The sequence below is a fragment of the Muntiacus reevesi genome, chromosome 15, assembly GCF_963930625.1.
Source record: "Muntiacus reevesi chromosome 15, mMunRee1.1, whole genome shotgun sequence".
In the NCBI taxonomy this organism is placed as follows: Eukaryota; Metazoa; Chordata; class Mammalia; order Artiodactyla; family Cervidae; genus Muntiacus; species Muntiacus reevesi.
In genome coordinates, this window is record NC_089263.1 from 56,401,309 (window position 1) to 56,420,783 (window position 19,475).

Genomic DNA, 19,475 nt, shown 5'->3' on the forward strand with positions numbered 1-19,475 from the left:
CTAGACCGAAGTCAGTAAGAATCAGAATCTCCTCGGGGCAAAGCTTATTTTCTAAACAGTGGAGTCTAGGGTGGAAATCAACGTTTGGAAGGAAGTCCTATATTTGTGGTTCTGCCACCTGCCAGCTCTGTGATCTTGTTATTTTTCCTTCTTGTGTTTTAGCTTCCTCTAAAGCTAAAAGCACCACCTCCTGTGGTGAAAGAACCACCTCCTGTGATTGTTAAGGGTCCAGTGAGTTCATGGGTAGACTTCCTCTTATAAAAGGTATGAGTTAGATTTGAGACTGGGCAGCTGGCAAGAGGGAGGCGGATTGGAAAGAAGCTGGGAAAAGCTATGGTAACTGAATATAAGCAGACAAGGAGCTGCTGAGCAGCACACAATGTCGTAACAAGCTCACAAGGAAGCTATTAGTATTTTTGGCCGCACGTGGAACTTTCCCAACCAAGAATCGAACCTGTGTCCCCTGAAGTGGAAGCATGGAGTCTTAACCACTGGACCGCTGGGCAAGTCCACAAGGAAACTATCATTCACTCAACAAACATGTACTGAGTATCTACTCTACACAGAAGATGGTCAGAGAGGTCATTTGCCCAAGGTCATCCAGGTATCTGGAGACAGAGCTGGAACTGGAACCTAAATCTGGCTGATTCCCAAACCTGCTCTCCTCCCCATCCCATTACACCTCCTGGGGAAGGAAGTGACTCTAAAATGAGTGGGCGGGGTGGAGGAGCTTCAGTTAGAGAGATTCCTGCCAGATGAAAGCTGGCCTTGACGTCTAAGTGTCAGGGATTTTAAAGTTACCAGCGGGATCAGGGCCAGACTGTTGTGTATTTAACACCATGTGGTCAAACAGCATAAAACACCAGCTGTCTTCTTCCCACAGACAAGGATGCTTTTTGGGCTTGTTGGTGCTACAGCCCTGGGCTGGAGGTGACTGCTTGTCAGATGGGTTTTCATCAAGGGTCGCAGAACAAATTATAAACATCTAAGTTGATCTTCCCCATGCTGCAGGACTTGGTGATTCCAGAAGAATCAGAGTGGTTCCGGAACTCTGATGATCTCTGCTGACCCTCGGGAAGTAGGGGCTGAGTCTCCAGGCCTTTGCCCCTTCGCAAGCTGGCAGAATCCACAAGGGAAGAGGACAGTGAAAACCTGCAGGTCACTGTGAAGCTGTCACACATCAGAGCACGGGAGGCCAGGGCTCACCTGGAGCCTGCGGCCACAGCATCTGCGTGCTCACCATGGAAATGGACAATTCTGTATGCAAAACAGACCGTCCCAGCTCTGCCTGCATCAGGTTCACTTCCCTTTGCTGGCTGTTTTTCCTCAACAGATGCCCAACAAGACACAGTGCAAAAAAAGATCCGTGGGATTCCATGTCCAGCAAAGAAGCCATGTCTCATTTCTTGGCTCCCTCCACTGGCTAACTGTTAAGGCAAACTCTGCAGCCATTTCCAGCAAATGAGCGTATCATCACTCATGCTGGCTCTCAGCCTTAAGCTGCTCAGCCCAGGTCCTAGCCTTCGTCCTGAGTGCAGCCCCGCTCAGCAGCTGGACAGACTGGACAAAGAGCCAGCCATTCAGTGGGGGCTTTGTACAGCAGCTGCGGCCCCAGGCACTAAATCTGCCCCCAAAAGGTGGTTTCAGCAGAGATAATGCAATGTTGGGGTGAGGAAAATAACACCTCTGGACCCAAAGGGCATCATGGGCTCTTGTTTCCTCGCCAGAGCATCACCAAGAAGGTTCTGAAGAGACATGCTGGCTTGAAATTCGCACATAGCCCACCTTGGGGACTTCAGGACCTCAATGGAGATGGCGGGGGAGGTCTCCAAGCAGACAGGAGAGAAAGGCCATAGTTGCAAGCTGCAGTGGCCTTCTGGAGAGTTAAGAAAAGCCAAGGTCACATGAAAGAGAGTGTGTCACAGGACTGCCCTTCAATGATACGGCCATGGAAACGGAAGAGTTCTTGACAAGGAAGCCACCATGCATTCTGGTATTCAGGGAGATACAGTCTTTCCTTGTTTCCTCAGACTTGTGTCTGAGATCAGCTCCTGGATATTCTGACTCCTCAATGGGGACGGAGGTGCAAGTGAGCTTCAGGGACTGGAGACTGGAGGTTTGCATAAAACTCACTTGGGTGTCAGGATGTCCCTCCTGAGGGCGCTAAGCAATGGGACTAGTCATTTCTCCTTTCTGATCCTCTACTTTCTCATCTCTTAAATGAGGCTTTCTTAAATGAGACACTAGATGCTTACATGATCCCTAAGGCTAGCAAACAAAGTACAATTTATGGAGATCGATTGTACAGGGAGGCTGCCTCCAAATCTTCTGCCTTCTATGATTTTGATCCTCACACAGAGCAGGTTAGCACTGCACAGGGATGAGAGGAGAGCTGGGGAGTTGCTGCTGCTGCTGCTAAAGTCGCTTCAGTCGTATCCGACTCTGTGAGACCCCACAGACGGCAGCCCACCAGGCTCCGCTGTCCCTGGGATTCTCCAGGCAAGAACAATGGAGTGGGCTGCCATTTCCTTCTCCAATGCATGAAAGTTAAAAGTGAAAGTGAAGTTGCTCAGTCGTGTCTGACTCTTCGCGACCCCACAGACTGCAGCCCACCAGGCTCCTCCGTCCAAGGGATTTTCCAGGCAAGAGTACTGGAGTGGGGTGCCATTGTCTTCTCCTAGTTGGGGAGAATTCTGCTCAATCCCAGAAAGGGAGAAGCAGCCTGTGTACGGAGTGGTTGTCTAAGGGGCAGGGAAGAGGGTACTCTGTCCTCAGTCCTGGTGGTAACCCATCTCCCCACACAGCCCTAGCTTGAGGGGGAAAAGCTGTTCACCCAGTTCCAAACAGCCATCCAACAGAGGGAGCAGCTGTATTGTTCACTGGCCAACACCGGTGTGGGCTACTGATTTCCCCAGTGAAGCAAGGCAGGCAATGAAAACCTAAAAAGTGCCTGACTCCATGGAGCTTGGGGGGAGCAGGAGCTCTAAGATGGTTGTGTGGGGGCAGGAGGTGAAAGAGGCAGGAAGGAGAACCCCTATCTGCACTGTGGCATCGAGGGGAGCGCTGTGTGTTCCCTCCCCACCCCACCCCTCAACTTGGCCCAGTGCGATCTGAAGGCACTCGAGGACCACTGGCCCAACAGGACTCAGAGCAAGTTCACGAGTGTGTCCACGCAGCAGCGAGCTTGCCTAACCAGCAGGGAGAGAGCACGCGGGGGACTGCAGAGACAGGGCCCATGTGTTCAAGATGGTGACCTGAGCACGTGGGCTCATGTCTTCCCCGGTGAGAGCCCAGAAACAAGAGCAAAGGAACGGAAGTGATGGCATCATGAAGACAGAGCGATAGAGAGGAGGTGACAGCAGGTGAGAGATGCCAACCCATTTATGGCAGGGGCAGGGCGGAGGCAGACGGGAGCAGGGCCAGGGAATCCCAACACCTACTACGTGCAGAGGAGGGATGTGGTACCGAGCTGCAGCCACTCCTCAGGGAAAGCAGAGGAGCTCCAGCCCAGGACACCAGGCACAGTGCAGTGGGACCGACTCAGGGTGTCTACATACTGATGGCGATGAGACGCCTGCTCAGAGGTCAGGATGCGGGCACTCGGGTGTGCCCCAGCATCTCTGGGTACAGCCCTCCGGTCTGTGCACTGCACAAAGGGGCAAGGCTAAGGGGCAACTGGGAGTTAAATCCAGCCCTTGCTCTGCTCCTCAATCCCTTCCCTGGAGAAAGAGGCAAACGATGTGCCTGCCAGTTTGGCCACGTGCCCATGGGTGGTGTCTGCCCCAGAGGGGTACCTATCTTGAAATCATCCACTCAGAGGGAATGCCCTTCTGAAACTGCATGAGGGCTCTGCATAGGCTAGTAGCAGCCCTGTGTATGCTCAGAGAGAAGTGGAAATATCTCTAAAGAAACACGATGAGAAAAGACCGGCAACTATTGATATGTGTGGTCCTCCCCTGAAGAGTTCAGGTGCCCACCTGGTGACCCTACAGAAAAACCCACAAGTTGACACACAGTTTCTGATCCATTTTTTTGAAATATCACTCTTACGCAAGAACAGATCCACAGGATCACTAGATATCTCAAGAAAATGTGTAACATGAAAGAAAGAGATTGAGACTAACCAAAAGAAAGGGAACTTAGAGGAAATAAAAGCAAAACAGCAGAAAAGAAGTTCTTCAAAACCCCACTATCATGAACATCCAGAGAGGTAAGTTCTGTAGCCATGAAACAAGAACAGGACACTATAAAACAGAAACAAGAGAACAGCCACAAAATGGTTTGGAAATTAAAAACCATTCACCAGGAACACTGAGAAGATAAAGTTAACTGTATTTGCAAGCAGATAAAAAATTAAGAGATGAGAAATAGAAAAAACAATATTAAGAGGATTAGCCTGGGAGGTCCAACACTGAAACAACAGAAAGAAAAAATGTGAACAATTACAAGAAAACTTAAGAAATTTCCCACGAGAGCCCAGAAGAAGGTACGCCATCAAGGGTACACCATCACTTGGTGTACCAAGTGACCGTTCAGAAGACTAAGAACGAAGGGATCTTAAATTGCTTCCTGAGAGGATGGAGAAACCCAGGTCACAGCTAAAGGCCTGGGAATCAGAATGACATTAAGAATCTCAACAACCATGTTGGAGGTGGGAGTGGTGGGAGAGTATTCTTTTCCACCCACAATTCTATACTCAGCTATACCCCTGGGTAAGGGCAGAATAAGGACACTTAAAGTTATGCAAAATCTCAAAATATTTACTTTCCATGTTCTTTTCTCAGAATTTACTAAGGAAGGTGCCACACCAAAATCATCATCATCATCATCATCAAGGAGAAAAAATTTGACGGGAAAAGACAAGCAACTATAGTACACCATTTGGTTCAGAAGTAAACAGACCTCATAGGCTGAAGAGGGATGTACCAAACAATATAATCTAACTATGCTGGAAAAACAAAGTGGGCTTTGGCTAAGAGCAAGATCCTTCTCTACCACGGCAGCAAGCCAGTAGATATTTTGCTATTCTAAATTCTAAAAATAAAAAGAAATACAAGCATGTTACATAGAAATGCAAAGGTAAATATTAGAAGAAATAGGAAGAGTTGAAAGAGTTACTTCCAGGAAGCAAGACATAGGAGATTGCCAGTTTCCATCAAAAGCCTTATTTATATTTGTTTCTTTTTAAACTATGAATATGTATTACTTGGATAAGAATTAAAAATAAATTCTTAACAATAAATACAAATCATGGGGTGGTTAGTCCTGCTGGCTTCTTACTCACCTTCTATAACTGACTTCATTCACACAAGCCTATCCTCAAGTGAGATTTTTTTTTTTTTCTTAAAAAAAAAAAAAAATCAGTTTGCTGCCAACTTGAACTAAATGACTTTCAGGCATCTTGCCAGTAGATGGTTTTAAACAATATTACACTTTGTAATGGGTGAGAGAGAAAACCTGCAGACTTTTCTGAACAAGGTCTAGATCCGTAAAATGAAATGATTAATGTTCGGGTCAGCTCTTCCCTGGCTCTTCAAGCACCTAATTTAGGTGAGGACTGTTTGATGTCCAGAGTGATAAAATATCACACACATAATCTTTAGTATCGTACCTCTGAGCGTTCAATGGTGCTAGGGAGCTCATTAATTAGCTCATTTTCCATGGGACATTTGGCCCTCTAGATGGAATTGCTCCAAGCTCCCAGAAGTTTTCAGTTGGAAGGCTTAGATTCGTTCACGGAGAGCAGGCAGGCTATAACCAGAGTGGGACAGAAGTCAGGTTTTGGCTGTCATCAACTGAAATGTGCTAGGTAAATTCTTTCGGCCATGCTGGAATGCTGTAAACTGGAGACCCACTGCTCGAAATAAGCAAGCCCTTGGCTTGCAGAGAGAGAAGCATGATTCTTGGAGTAAGAACAACACTGGTGGGTCAGCTGACAGGCTGTCAGAGCCATGAAGGGTATTCCAGAAGGAACGGGTGACAAGCCTGGAAGGGAACAAAACTTCGTGGGAAAAATACGAGAAAAAAAACAAAGGTTGGCTGTTGACCTAAAAATTTTGGTTTTGTTTTAAACGAGGACATTCTTATCTATTCATTTTATTATTTTATTTTTTCAGGACATTCCCTGGGCCCAAGAGAAGTTCCCTAAGAGAGGGGACAGTTCCGGAGGGGACATCAGGTGGTCCAGGTACACTTGCAAGTCTGCTCCCAGTTGGCTGTGTCATCTTGGTCAAACGGCTCTGCCTCTCTGGGTTCAGCAGCAAAGATGCTGTCTGAACGCTCCTCTCAACCTCGTTGTCTGTGGGTTTATAAGTCTCACTCGATATGCTTTCTGAGCGGGGGAGGACAAGGGGAGGAGGAAGGGATACCCAGGGAGAAAAGGAAGCAGGGAGCCCAGGGTAAAAGGAAGATGGAAGACCAGAGGGCGGCTGGATGCCCATCCTCTGCCACCTGCCAGTTCTGGCTACTTCTCAAGATGCCTTCCGGAAACCTTTCTCCTTTTCAAGAAACCCATTATAACGGACCACAAAGGACGGCGGTGCTGAGACTCGCGCTACGAGGCAGGTGTGCACAAAGGAGCAGGAACCTGCTGGGCTACTACCTGCTCTAACGTCAACCAGAGCTCATTCTCAGCCAGGTCACTCCTGCCCTCCTCCTGGGGCTTTGGGAGGCTCTAGGTGTTTACACTGCTCTGCGGGGCCTTGGGTACCAGCCTTGGGTACCAGCCTCAGGAGCCACAGATGGAAGCCGGAGGTGGGGGGTACGGGTGCGGGATTGCCCAGACAGAACAAGAGGGATCCCAGGCCTTGCCCCGAGTCAGCCAAAGCTCTGCTTTTCATGTTTCGACTAGACCACCCCCTGAGAATCCTCTTGAAAGGAGGATTCCACGGGTGGAAAAGGTTTGAAAAATCACAGCCTTATCTCAATTCAGTCAGTGCAAAAGCAAAATGAAAATGCATCCTCTCGCTAGAAAAACACCCTAGTGTGAACAAGTGTGCACTGCCTTTACTTTCTGTGAATTTTGCTGACTGTGGACGCACTTTCCTGGGGATGGCAGTTTTGCGCTGTTCTTTGGATAACCCCCTGCCCCGCCCCACAAAGACCACGACCAACCGCCAAATGACCACAGGACCCCCAGCACCTTCACCCAAATGCCACTCTTAGAGGAAAGTGGGGCAGTTTTCTCTCCACGGGGGCTCTCCTTGGGGTATCCATCCCCTTTGTCATCAGGAGGTGAGAAACTCAAGTCCATCTGGGACCTTAAAACCAAGCGAGCTAAGAATCAGTGCTTGTGCTCAGCCCATGAGTCACGTCCAACTCTTTGCAACCCCAGGGACTGCAGCCCGCCAGGCTCCTCTCTCCATGGGATTCTCCAGGCAAGAGCACTGGAGTGGGTTGCCATTCCCTTCTCCTGGGGATCTTCCCAACTCAGGGATCGAACCCGCATCTCTTGTGTCTCCGGCACTGGCAGGCAGATTCTTTACCACTGAGCCACCTGAGAAGCCCCGTAAGTCTCAGCCACGAAGCTTAAGAGTAATCCCTGACAGACCAAGGCACACAAACAAACCCCACCCAAGGATCTGGCCACACACCTGAGTGTTGTGTTCACAGCCTAAGAGAAAAGCATGCTTAGGACTTACAAGAAAAGAAAACGAAAGGAAACATGAAAAAAAAAAGTGGGAACGGGGCGGGGGTTGGGGGGGGGGTCTAAGTTTCCTTGGGGGTCTTCCACTATCTGCAGAAGTGCCCCGTCCAGAATAGGCAAGAAGAGGAAGGAAGGAGAATGCCCACCCCACGGCCAGGGTCCTGTCTCTTTTATTACGCAGACACACGGATCAGAGTCTGTTGACGTCCAGCTGGGGGAAGAGCAGCAGGCAGTAAACCAGGAGCCAGAGGAAGAGAATAAAGTACATCACGTCCGGCTGCTGGACCAGCTGTGTCAGCGAGTCGCTCTGGGAGCTGTGGATCTCCTGCAGCCTGGCTTTGCCCGAGTGGTTGGCCTTCCTGTAGGAGGGGAGGGGAGACACACCAAAGCAGTCACAAGTGAGGTTCCCCCGTCCAGGGGACCCCCGCTCCCTCCCTGTTCTCCAGCCTCACTGCCCCACTGGAGAGCCAACAGCTTCCCAGGGAGGGGCAGACCCAGGTGGAGGGCAGGGTCCCGGGACACTCTGAGCTTTCAGACCCTCTCAGTTCATCTCCACGACACCAAGACAGAGGAGCTGTGAGCCCCATTCTGCAGATGGGCCTGCTGAACCTCATGGGGTGGGTGGAGGGTGGCTTTCTCCAGCGCACACAATGACTTTTGTGACAGAGCTGGGACCCGGGCCAGCTTTGCACCCTCCTCCAGGATGTGTCCCTATATACAGCAGTGCCCTGAACGCAGAGTTCGAGGCTGACAGCTCTTTTTTATTCTCCCAGGAACAGAGGGGCTTCCTAAGGAATCTAAAGAGAGTAATGGAGTGTTCCCTGCTAACCGATCATTTAAAAACAGCCATTAGCAACAAAAAGACACACCTCTCTACCACCTAGTTTTTGTTCTTGGCTTTGGAATCTAACCTTGAAAATGATAACCAGGTTCCATATTGGTGAGAGGTGTCTTTCTTAGTCTCTTCTTTAAGAGAAAAGAGTAGATGTATACTTTTAAGAGAGTGCATATATATATATATATAATATATATTTAATATTGGTTTATCTGGCTGCACCAGGTCATAGTGGCAGCACATGGAACCTCTGGTGTGGCATGCGGGATCCAGTGCCCTGACCAGGGATCAAACCCGGGACCCTCTGTGTTGGAAGCGTGGAGTCTTAGCCACTCAATCTCCAGGCAAGTCCCTCTTCTCTTATTTTTATCTTATTATAACAGAAAGTGAATGTGAAAGTTGCTCAGTCATGTCCGACTCTTTGTGACCCCATGGACTATACAGTCCGTGGAATTCTCCAGGCCAAAATACTGGAGTGGGTAGACTTTCCCTTCTCCAGGGGATCTTCCCAACCCAGGGATTGAACTCAGGTCTCCTGCATTGCAGGCAGATTCTTTACCAGCTGGGCCACCAGGGAAGCCCAAGAATACTGGAGTGGGTAGCGTTTCCCTTCTCCAGGGGATCTTCCCAACCCAGGGATCGAGCCCAGGTCTCCTGCATTGTGGGCGGATTCTTTACCAGCTGGGCCACCAGGGAAGCCCTGAAGTAGCGCTAAAGTGACATTTTACTGTTGCCTGGTGGAGAGAGTCCAGAAGAGTGCTCTGTGGTAGCGACAGAAAAGGGTCAGAAGGCATAATCTGATTGCAGTAGGGGCTGGAGGTCTCTACTTGCAGCTGCATTTACAGAACCTGTGTGTGAGCTCCTCGGGGTCAATCTGGGGCACGTGACAGAGATTATGAAAAGCAAAAATCACCTCTTCCCTGAATCATCTCCTGATACAGCAAGAAGCCAGGTCAAGAGGGGAGTAAACCTTTGCTCTGGTCTGGAAACTGAGTGATTCCCATGCAGATAAGGGGCAGTATTTCTTTCTCCTTCTTAAAACTGTTTTTAGAGAAATTTTAAACTACTTTTTTTTTATTGCATAGGTAATAAATGCTCAAAAGCATGGAAAATGCGACGGCATTTCTCAACCTTGCAGGTTCAATTTTCAAAGACTCTATCTCATAAAAGCTAAAAGTACTATTTTCCTATGAGGATGTCAAGCCCAGTGGAAAACGTGAATTAATATTTCCATTTTATGGCAGGAGAGGGAAACAAATCTTGCCTCTTTTTTTTAAGAACCAGAGAGGTAGACATCTAAAGATCACACTCCTGGCTGTTGGGAACTTTTCAGTCTTTCCATTTGAATAATCTAAGTCCTTCCAGGTTTCCCTGGTGGCTCAGAAGGTAAAGAATCTGTCTGTAATGCAGGAGACCCAGGTTTGATCTCTGGGTCGGGAAGATCCCCCGGAGAAGGGAATGGCAACCCACTCCAGTATTCTTGCCTGGAGAACCCCATGGGCAGAGGAACCTGGCAGGCTACAGTCCCTGGGGTCACAAAGAGTTGGACACAACTGAGTGACTAACACTTTTCAAGTTCTTCCAAGTCAATTCAAATCCATGGCAAATACAATAAGTAAATAAATAAAATCAAGCGATTCAATCACTTTAACAGGGATAGGGACATCTCAGAATTGTCAGTTTCAGATCTGTCTGCCTGCCTATGTTCTAAACGGGTGGTGTTACAACCATTCGACACTCGGTCTGGGTCATCTAGTTCTCCGACAGTAAGAAATACTTTCATAGACATCCTGGCATGTTTGCACTCCCTCTTCATGTCTGCTCTGATGCCATAAAACTGTAAAATCAGCTCAGTGAGCTTCTGAGTATTGTACCTGCAGTGGCGACACAGAAGGAACACGGTCGTCAGGGGCTACAGCATTTTAAAAAGCACACACAGTATCCCATCCCTACCCTCCTCTGCCTGGCTCTGTTCAGAGGGCCAGCTGATGCCACTGCATTATCGGAGTGAAGACTCACACCCAGGTATCGTGACCTAGTCTCATGACCCAGGTGAGAGTCTCATGACCCAGACGTGTCTTTAAACCAAGTCATTTTTCTGAACTCTGCCCTGCTTGTCAACCTGGATTCATATCTACGTTGCCCTCCCACTCAAATTCAATTTCATTTTCTCTGGAACAGGTATTTTCTTGCATTTTCTTGCTTGTTTCTAGACTATTAATATTATTATCCAACAAAGCCCTAGTTGGAGAATAGCCACCCTCAGAAGGTAGACTGTGTGATTAAAGAAAAAAAAAAATCCCTTAAACCCTACCGAGACTGTAGTCCAGCCACCCACCTGGTTAACATTCGGTTTCTTCTGTCATCCACATCCGCTGCATTCCTCAATTGAACATAGCTAAAATGATCCTACAGTGAAATTTATAAACAAAACCCCCGCAACCCAATTAGTAAAGATGAAATCTCTGAAACAGAAAATAAGATGATTTTAAATATACAAAGTCGAGCATGCCATGCTTTTCTCAATCTTGCAAACATCTAGTTCCAAAATAAAACTACTAAACAATGTTCTACAGATTATTCCCACGGGTGGACAGAAGAGGCCCCGCCCCCCACAACTGGGGCAAGCTACGGATCCCCGGGCTTTTTGGGGCCCAACACATGCAGAGCTAAGCGGCTGTGAAGACAAAGGGATCCCTCTGCTTAGGCTGCATCTTTGTCTTTGAACGTGATCTTTCTGGATGTGTGTGCAGGGGTGGGGTGGGAGGTCTTGGATACGATTGTTATGACAAAGAGGCCTTTGGGCTTTAAAATCATCACTTTATTTACATCCCCTAATGCCCAAACTGGACATCTGATTGGACTGTGCTTAATGACAAGGTTTCAATTTGCTTGTCTTCTATCCAAAAGCATAGCTGTTGCACGTCAGTAATTTCAAAGCTCTGAGCTGGGGGGAAGGAAGGAGGGAAAGGAATTGATTAGCAGGGGCCAGATGCAAGAAGAAGAAATTCACATACTAACCGATTCCAAAGACCTATTAGTATGTCGTCGAATGTAAATGCTGGAGTCACTGTGACTCGTCCTGAAAAATAAACACATGTTTTGAATTGATGCCACCAAGAACTCCTCACTGCTCCCTTCCCGAGGCCGCCACATGTAGATTTAGGCAAGCTCTGACTTTAGACCTAGTGATGGAAATGAGACCCATTATCCAGTATGCGTGCTTAAAAACAGCAGGATGATATGAAAGAGACACACTGAGCCCTCAATGACAAGGAAAAAAAAAAAAAGTGAGAATAATTTCAAATAGAAAGCAGACCACATATTCTTAAAAATCAGAGCAGGGGGAAGATTTCTTTTTCCAAACACTCCCCAATTATGGGACTCAGCAGACGTCGTCTACAAGCTAAAGTCAGACCCGGACTGGGTTCTGGGACCCGGACTCCCTCTGCAGTGCTCCGTGCACGATGCTGAGGACTCCCAGGTCTGGACCATCTCATTTTCTTTCATACAGGAGGCGGCGGATTTTCTAACTATATCTGTGAGGCTGATGTGGGAAGCATCTCTGATCTTCTAATGAAGTTGCTTCACTACAGTTAGAACTGGACATGAAACAACAGACTGGTTCCAAACAGGGAAAGGAATATGTCAAGGCTGTATATTGTCACCTTGCTTATTTAACTTAAATGCAGAGTACATCATGAGAAATGCTGGGCTGGAGGAAGCACAAGCTGGAATCAAGACTGCTGGGAGAAATATCAATAACCTCAGATACGCAGATGACACCAACCTTACGGTTCACTCAGGGCTAAGGCAAAAAAGACACCCAGCCAGAGGTCTCGGTTCTTATCCTGGATGATTGACCATAGTCAAATAGTTGATTAACCATAGTCAAATAGTTACACCTCTGATCAGTTTTCCTCATCTGTGAAATGGATCGTCATTCCCACTCCATCTGCTTCTTGGAGTTGTCAGGGATACTAGCATTCCGTAGGGCAAAGTGGTCCTGTCTTGCTGCTCAACAGAAGAATGAGGCGTTGGATGTGGACTGGCCTGATATAGAGACCATCACATCAGTTTCCTCAAGGCAGACCTACTACATGGCATTGTGGGGTCCAGGGAAGAGTTTATTCCCGTTATTGTCAGCCTTGGTATTCCCGCTCATGGCTGTTCCCTAAACATCACCAAGCTCTTCCCTTTCTGCGGGTGGCACGTTTCCAGCTAACAGGTTTTGGGCACCTTCTATGTGCCAGGTGTGGGGCTAGGCCTAGGGAAACTTCAGTCTTCATCCTCAATTTAAAGTCTGTGTTAGTTTCTCCTGGCTGGTATCACAGCACAGAAATGAAACAAAATGCACCAACAGAAAAAAAAAAACAAAGAACCTGCTCTTCCAGGAGACCACATCAGACTGAGAGAGCACACCCACTCCTTATCATTCCCTACGTCCTGCCCCCCAACAAGGAACTTTTATTCCTTGAATGCCTAATGCAAGCCAGGAGCTGTGCTAAACACTGGTCCTAGCTGGCTGGAGCTGGCTGACAATCTAGGGGAAGAATAGATGATAAATACATCCTTCCACATATTATTATAGAAATGACTGCTTTGATCAATGCTGTGAAGAAAGAGAATAGAAGCTAAGAGAACATATAAAGGGGTATCAAAAATAGCCTGGAGAAATCCAGGAGGGCTGCCTGGAGGAAGTGGTAGTGGGGCTGAGACTCAAGGGAGCAAGGCAGGAGACAGGTGGGGGACAGAGGGATCCTTAAAGGTGAAGGAGATGGGCTGGGGGCACTCCAGGACCTCAACTAAGGCCAGGGTGCTTGGTGCACTGGGGATGGGGAAGAAGGTGACCGAGGGTGGACAGAGATGAGGCCGGGGAGGGCAGGCCATGAGGAGTCCTGCAGGCTCTGGGCAAGTGGCTTCTCTGTCTAGACCAATGGGGAGCCACGGGGGTGACCTACAGCCAGGAAAACACCCTGTGCCGTCCCTGGGCAGAGAGAGAGATGCCCAGGGCTCTGTTCCTTTCCTAAGCCTCAGCCAGGCAATGACCTCCCTGATCAGTGAGTGCTCTGGAGTCAAGGTCAGGGTCAGGGGGATGGGGGTGGGGCAGGTGAGGTGGCCCTGAGCACAGGACAGGTGTCGGGGTCCAAGTTCATTCATGCGCATGAGCGCCCCTCCATGTTATCTGATGACATTAGGTATTTAGCTTCAACCGTGGCTAAAATGATGCATCACAGTTATAGCGTTGCTTACGTGAGATGGGCTGGAGGAGCTGAGAGATCAGAGTAAAACCTGAAAGGTCAGCCCGGCCTCATGCTCACAGACACTGAAACGTCGGTTTACTTTTCCGTATCCCTCCCCCAGTCCCATCTCCATGGGGCGGGTTTTGCTGGTCCTTCTGATGAAGAGGGACGAACAAGGTGCTCGCCTCCTCCTCACCCCCACGCTCCCTTGTGTTTCCTCCCGCACCCTCCCATTCGACGAATACTTCCTGAGATGCCTATTATGTGCCAGGTCTTGCTCAGGCTGTTAGTCCCACCTGGAACATCTCTCTCCGTCTCCCAAATACAAGTCCTGCTCATCCCTTGATGCTGAATTCAAATGACCTCTCAGCACCTAGGCTACCCTGACCCTCTCTGCCCCCTCTGAGGTCTCATCATAAATCCCTAGTTCCTCTCACACCCAAGATGCCCACCCAGTCCCAGCAGGACAGAGGGAGCACTCCCTGTCTCCTTCCAGCTGGGGGCTCCTGGAGGGCAGGGCCGTGGCCGGTCCCCAAGTCTAGCGGGTTCCATCACACAAACGTGACAACTCAAAGACTGCTAAGGCCTGACCTGCTTAGGGAGAAGGGGAGCAGTCTGGCATCTGACTAGCGGCCCCGCCCACTGCAGTTGGCAGCAGTTGGCAGCTGCCTCCCATTGTGCCTTATGCCTCCTCCCCTGGGCTCCATCTGCTCTTTGTCCCCCAAAACCCAACATGGGAGCCAGGTGGAGGGGAGGTGGGAAGCAGGGCATTGGACACCCCCACCCTCTGGCTCTTCCTGTATGGGCTTCAAGACCCCCTCACTCCCCCAGTGATGTCTCAAACATTTCCCTTTGTGGCCAGCATGGCTCACCCAGCACAGGTAACATGGGGTCACAGAAGGAGCGAGGACCTCTGACAGGTCTGGGTCCCTTGGTATCTCCTAAGCTTGGAGGTACCCCCCAAGCTTCCTAATGATGAACAATCTCACCTGCCTGCCTATCGGGGTGCCCACGAGAATTGATGAACCAATGCAAGGGAAATGCCTGAACACACAGGGCTGGTACAAGGTGAAGGCAAATGTGATGATGAGTGATGATGGGGAGAGACCAGGGTCTTCTGACATTCAGCAGTTAAATACTTTCCCTGGGAATAATCCGGCCCATCCAGCAGACTCGGAGTGACAGAGTAGATGTGTGCTACAGGCTTTCTAGCAGTTTAAGTTCATTATCCTCCCTGCCTCTTCCTCCCGGGATAAATCGACCCTCTTACTGCCTGGGACCCAAACTCGTGGGTGAAGCTGTCATATTAAAGTCCAGCTTCCATGCAACAGTGATAAATGGTTCCCTCCACGCATATGCAGTACATCCCTTCTGATTCTGTAAGATGCTCCTAAATGGCTAAGTTTGGTCTCTACCTACACTGACTGGTAGGTATCATGGACTAAGGCTGGCAAGGTCAAGTCTATCACCTCTCATCCCCACCCCTACCTCCGGTTCAGCCACCTCTCTGCTCACTGCCCGTTTCCACTCAAAGCTGCTGGGGGTGAGAAGGGGTGAGGTGCAGGTCCTCCTGGTTTTCTGGTGAGTCCTTGGGGGAGCCCAGGTGTGGAGAAGGAGCACTTTATCTGAATCTGTTTCCCTTGCTGTCCAGCCCTGCCCCCGCATCCCCATCCAATCAGAAACCAGAAATGGGATGAGATTGGAGAGGAGCTCCCCAGGCTGGGGCTCCGGGGCGAGAAGATGGTAATAAAATACCTGGAAAGGACTTTGTGGTCACTGGTGTCTTCTTCCAGGTCATCTGAGGAGCGAACAGTTCCAGGTGCTATAAATATTGAGCTTTCTACGTGGTCCACATGTTTCCTTTTCTCCTTTTTTTTACTGCTGATCGATTCTTCCATTACCTTTTCCTCTAAGGGGCTGGCTACATTTTCCGAGTTTGGGAATTCCTGGGACTGAAGGACAAGACAACCAGATACAAGTCAGCATTTTATGCCGCGACGTGGAGTGCGTGACAGCACCCCGCAGCAATCCGCTCCACCTTCACTCCAAGGCCCAGCTAAGGTGCCCCCTCCAATCCGGCCGCTCCTGTGGGGTCCTTCCAGCACAGTCTACCGTGGAGGAGAAGCCCGCCAGAATTCCTGCTCCCTGTGCAGAGTTCCAAACGCTCCAGACTGGTGGATCAAAACGGCATGGGTTTTACCGTCAGTAAGACCTGCTTTCAAATCTTGGCCAAGTCAGTTATCTGACCTTGAGTAACTGACTTGATCCCTTTGATCCTCAGTTTCTCTGTCTGTCAAATGGGTATAATAATTATCAGCCTCTGATAAAGTGCTTATACCACGGTGGTTCCTATGAAGGACATCCCTCACAGCGGGCAATGGTTAGACCCTTCACACAACCATCATCCACTTAAACAGAAGAACAGGGACTGGATGCCAGGTGGGCCAAGGGTTGTGACGGTGGCCCTTGTGTTTGACGAGATAAGTCTTCACTGTGCTTTTGGTCAAAGGTGGATGGCAGCGCAACCTCTGTTGCATTTACATAATAAGGAAGATTCTTTGACCACCGTCCCAACTAGGCTCTCTGAAACCCACGAGGAATGCTCTCACATGAAATTAAGAAGCGTGGGAACTGTTGGCTATACTTCTCAAGAATTCCCACCGGGGCTGGAAAAACTTGCTCAACAGGTATTCTAATAAGAGTATCAGAGTGGCCAGACTCATGCAGCCCAAGAGAACAAAGCTCCCCGCAGAAATTAAACCCGCTCTCAGCAGTCTGAACCGCCTCCTCCATCATCGGTGAGCGAATGCTACCTTTCTGAAAGGTGAAATGAGGAGAGGACTGATTTTCTTAAAGACTAGAAGCCAGAACTTGCCATTTTCTAGTCTGTTTAGAAGACAGTTTTTTCTTTCTTTTTTTTTTTAAAGGAAGGCTGGGTATGGGAGAAATTCTCCATCCATGTCATCCTCTTTGTCAGGAAACAAGACTCCCAGACCTCACTTGTCATCCTGGGCCTCACTGCTTCCCCTTCCCCGGCCCTGCTCACTTGCTGGGATCAAGGCCTGGGTTACATACACTTGGGAGCCAATTACAAGGTGTGTTTGGGAGGAGTGGGCACCTGCTGGTCCGACAGGTAAGCACCGGAAGAAGCAGTCCAGTGATAAGAGGTGCAAGCGGGTGCCCACCCCGGAACCCAGAAATGCAAGCTCTCCCCAAGCCCTCCCGCAGCTCAGCGTAAAACAGATGCAAACCTAGATCTCCTGAAGCCCTTCCCAGTCCAGGACCCTTCCAACCTTGTCCCAAACCATCTGTTCACATGCTGGCCACACACACAGGCGCAAAGCCCACCTTTGCAAGCAGAGGACAGTGAAGCACCTCATCTACATGTCCCCACTCAGCCACTGGGGGAGGAGACGGAGGCGCTCATTAGTCATTTTCCAACCTTTTTTTAAAAAATGTTCTTGGCCGTGCAGCAAGGCTGTGGGATCTGAGCTCCCCGACCAGGGGCTGAACACACATCCCTTGCACTGGAAGCTCAGATTCTTAACTACTGGGCCACCAGAGACGTCCCTTCATTAGCTGTTTTAAGTCACCCTGAGGGGCAGAGAGGCAACTCAGGCCCTCTTCCCACCACCCACCTGGTCCCCTTTCTTTTGCTCTAAAAGCAATGTGCGGCCTCTAATGGTTCAGAGAATCATCCCAGTTGCTGTTGTCATCCCCAACCTGGGGATCCGGAGATCTACTGAGGGGCATTTCCTACCCCGTGGGATTTTTGGGGTCTCCCTCAGGACGAGCCTGCTCTGACAGACAGCAGACAGACGAGGAGAGGCAGGAAGGCAGGACTGGGCTCCTCTCCCTAAGGTGGCAGACCAGTCACTGACACCTATGGAGCCACCCAACCCTCTCCTCCAGCCAAAGGCTGAGAGTGGGCACTTGGCCCCAAGGAGGTCTGGCCATGCTTGGCTTCTACGCCGTCAGGGCCAGAGAACCCTGTTCCGCCTCCAGCGCTCAGGCAGGGACTCTCCTCCACGGTCTGGAGTTGGCAAAGCCACAAATAACACTATCACTTCTGGCCCATCTAAACCCTAAATGTCTCGTTTTTAAAAATTAATAAATTCATTGATTTGGCTGCTCTGGGCCTTAGCTGTGGAACGCGAGATCTTTAGTTGCACCGTACGAACACTTAGTTGCGGCATGTGGGATCTAGTTTCCTGACCAGGGATGGAAACCGGGCCCCTTGCACTGGGAGCTTGGAGTTCCAGCCGCTGGACCACCGGGAGAGTCCCCTAAATGTCTTCTGCGTGCGCGCGTGCTCATTCACTTCAGTCGTGTTCGACTCTGTGCCACCCTATGGACTGTAGCCCACCAGGCTCTTCCCTGTCCATGGCATTCTCCAGGCAGGAATATTGGGGTGGGTTGTGTGCCCTCCTCCAGGAGATCTTCCTGACCCAGGGATCAAATCTGGATCTCCTGCGTTGCAGGCAGGTTCTTTACCGCTGAGCCAACAGGGAAACCCCCTAACCGTGTTTTAAAGTTACTCAGATTCCCCCTCTGCAGCCTCCCCAGAGGGCAAGGCTTTCTTGCTGCTCCAAGCACCTCTGAGCCCTCACTGGATCCTGTCTCGACTCTCCATCATCTCAGGGTTTAATTTACCTGTCCTCACAGAACACCCCAACTTGCCATTAAGTGCACCTTGACTGTGGCTTTGCAGGCCCTGTCGGGCTGGCCTCTGGAGCCCAGAGATGAATACACAAATGATCCCTCTTTACTGGGAGAGAAAATCACGACCCATGAGACTCAAAAAGAGTCCAACATGACTGAGCAACTGAGCATGCGAACACATACACACATACACACACACACACACACAGGTGGTAGGTGGTAGGCAAAGGCCTCCAAATAGGGGAGCAACCCCAGCAAAGCCTGGAGGCAAAGGCGTGTCTGGGAGGCGGGGGAGAGGCAGCTGTGTCTGGAGGGGCAGGGGGAGAAGGGTCCCCTGCACCCTCTCACCGCTCACTCTGGCGGCCCCTCTAGAGCTGCTGGGCCACGTGAAGGCGGACTCGAGGTGGCAGACAGCATGTGATCGGCTGCTCCAGCTCAGACGTGAGTGTCCCCCCCGGCCCTGTTTATACAACCCACTTCTAACCGCAGGAGCCAAACTATCGTGCCAAACAGATAACAGGCCTTGCAACATCAAGGCTGGGGTCCAGGGTGAGGTCTGGCTTGGTTTTGCCGGCTGCTGGAGGAGGAGGGTCTGCAGCCGACTCAGTGCAGGAGGCAGAGCTGTGATTACTACTGAAAAGGATGGCTGCTATCGCGATGCTGGAACGCCCCCACCCCCCAGGCATGACCTCAACTGATCTCCCGGGCAGCCTGTGGGCAGGGCCAGGACTACGGGGAGGCCAGCAAGGTGCCCAGGGTGCCAAACTGGACCAGTGTCCCTGTCAGGCGCTCACCCTGCCCTTGCCTGAGCCTGGAGTAAATTTCTCCCTAAATTCTGGACCTGGGATGCCCGTGCGGGAAGCTGCGTTCCTCCGTTTTATAGAGGAAGAAGCGGGGTTTAGGAGAAGGAAATGGCAACCCACTCCAGTATTCTTGCCTGGAGAATCCCACAGACAGAGGAGCCTGGCGGGCTACAGTCCATAGGGTCACACAGGGTCGGACCCGACTGAAGCAACTTAGCACGCACACACAGAGGGAGTTTGGGAGAAGCACAGAATTCCCCACCCAGGGTTCCCAACTCCATAGTCAC

The 19,475-nt window shown here is 50.0% G+C and overlaps 1 protein-coding gene across 5 annotated transcripts in view; it reads right to left on the reverse strand.

The window, feature by feature from the left end:
• CLMN (calmin) overlaps positions 1 to 19,475 on the reverse strand; it is a 124,056-nt gene that overhangs the window by 2,368 nt on the left and 102,213 nt on the right. The window contains exons 10-14 of one of the 5 annotated variants that reach the window (XR_010659123.1): positions 15,479 to 15,675; positions 11,502 to 11,562; positions 10,819 to 10,889; positions 10,258 to 10,354; positions 5,612 to 8,000 (exon numbers count right to left, since the gene is read on the reverse strand). Coding sequence is in view for 4 of the 5 variants with exons in the window: in XM_065906470.1 (XP_065762542.1) it covers positions 7,836 to 8,000; positions 10,258 to 10,354; positions 10,819 to 10,889; positions 11,502 to 11,562; positions 15,479 to 15,675 (591 nt within the window). In the remaining variant the exon portion in view is untranslated. Of the gene's footprint in view, positions 1 to 209; positions 8,005 to 10,257; positions 10,355 to 10,818; positions 10,890 to 11,201; positions 11,428 to 11,501; positions 11,563 to 15,478; positions 15,676 to 19,475 lie in introns of those variants that run through there. The other 4 variants (XM_065906470.1, XM_065906469.1, XM_065906471.1 and 1 more) reach the window with 4 other exon arrangements.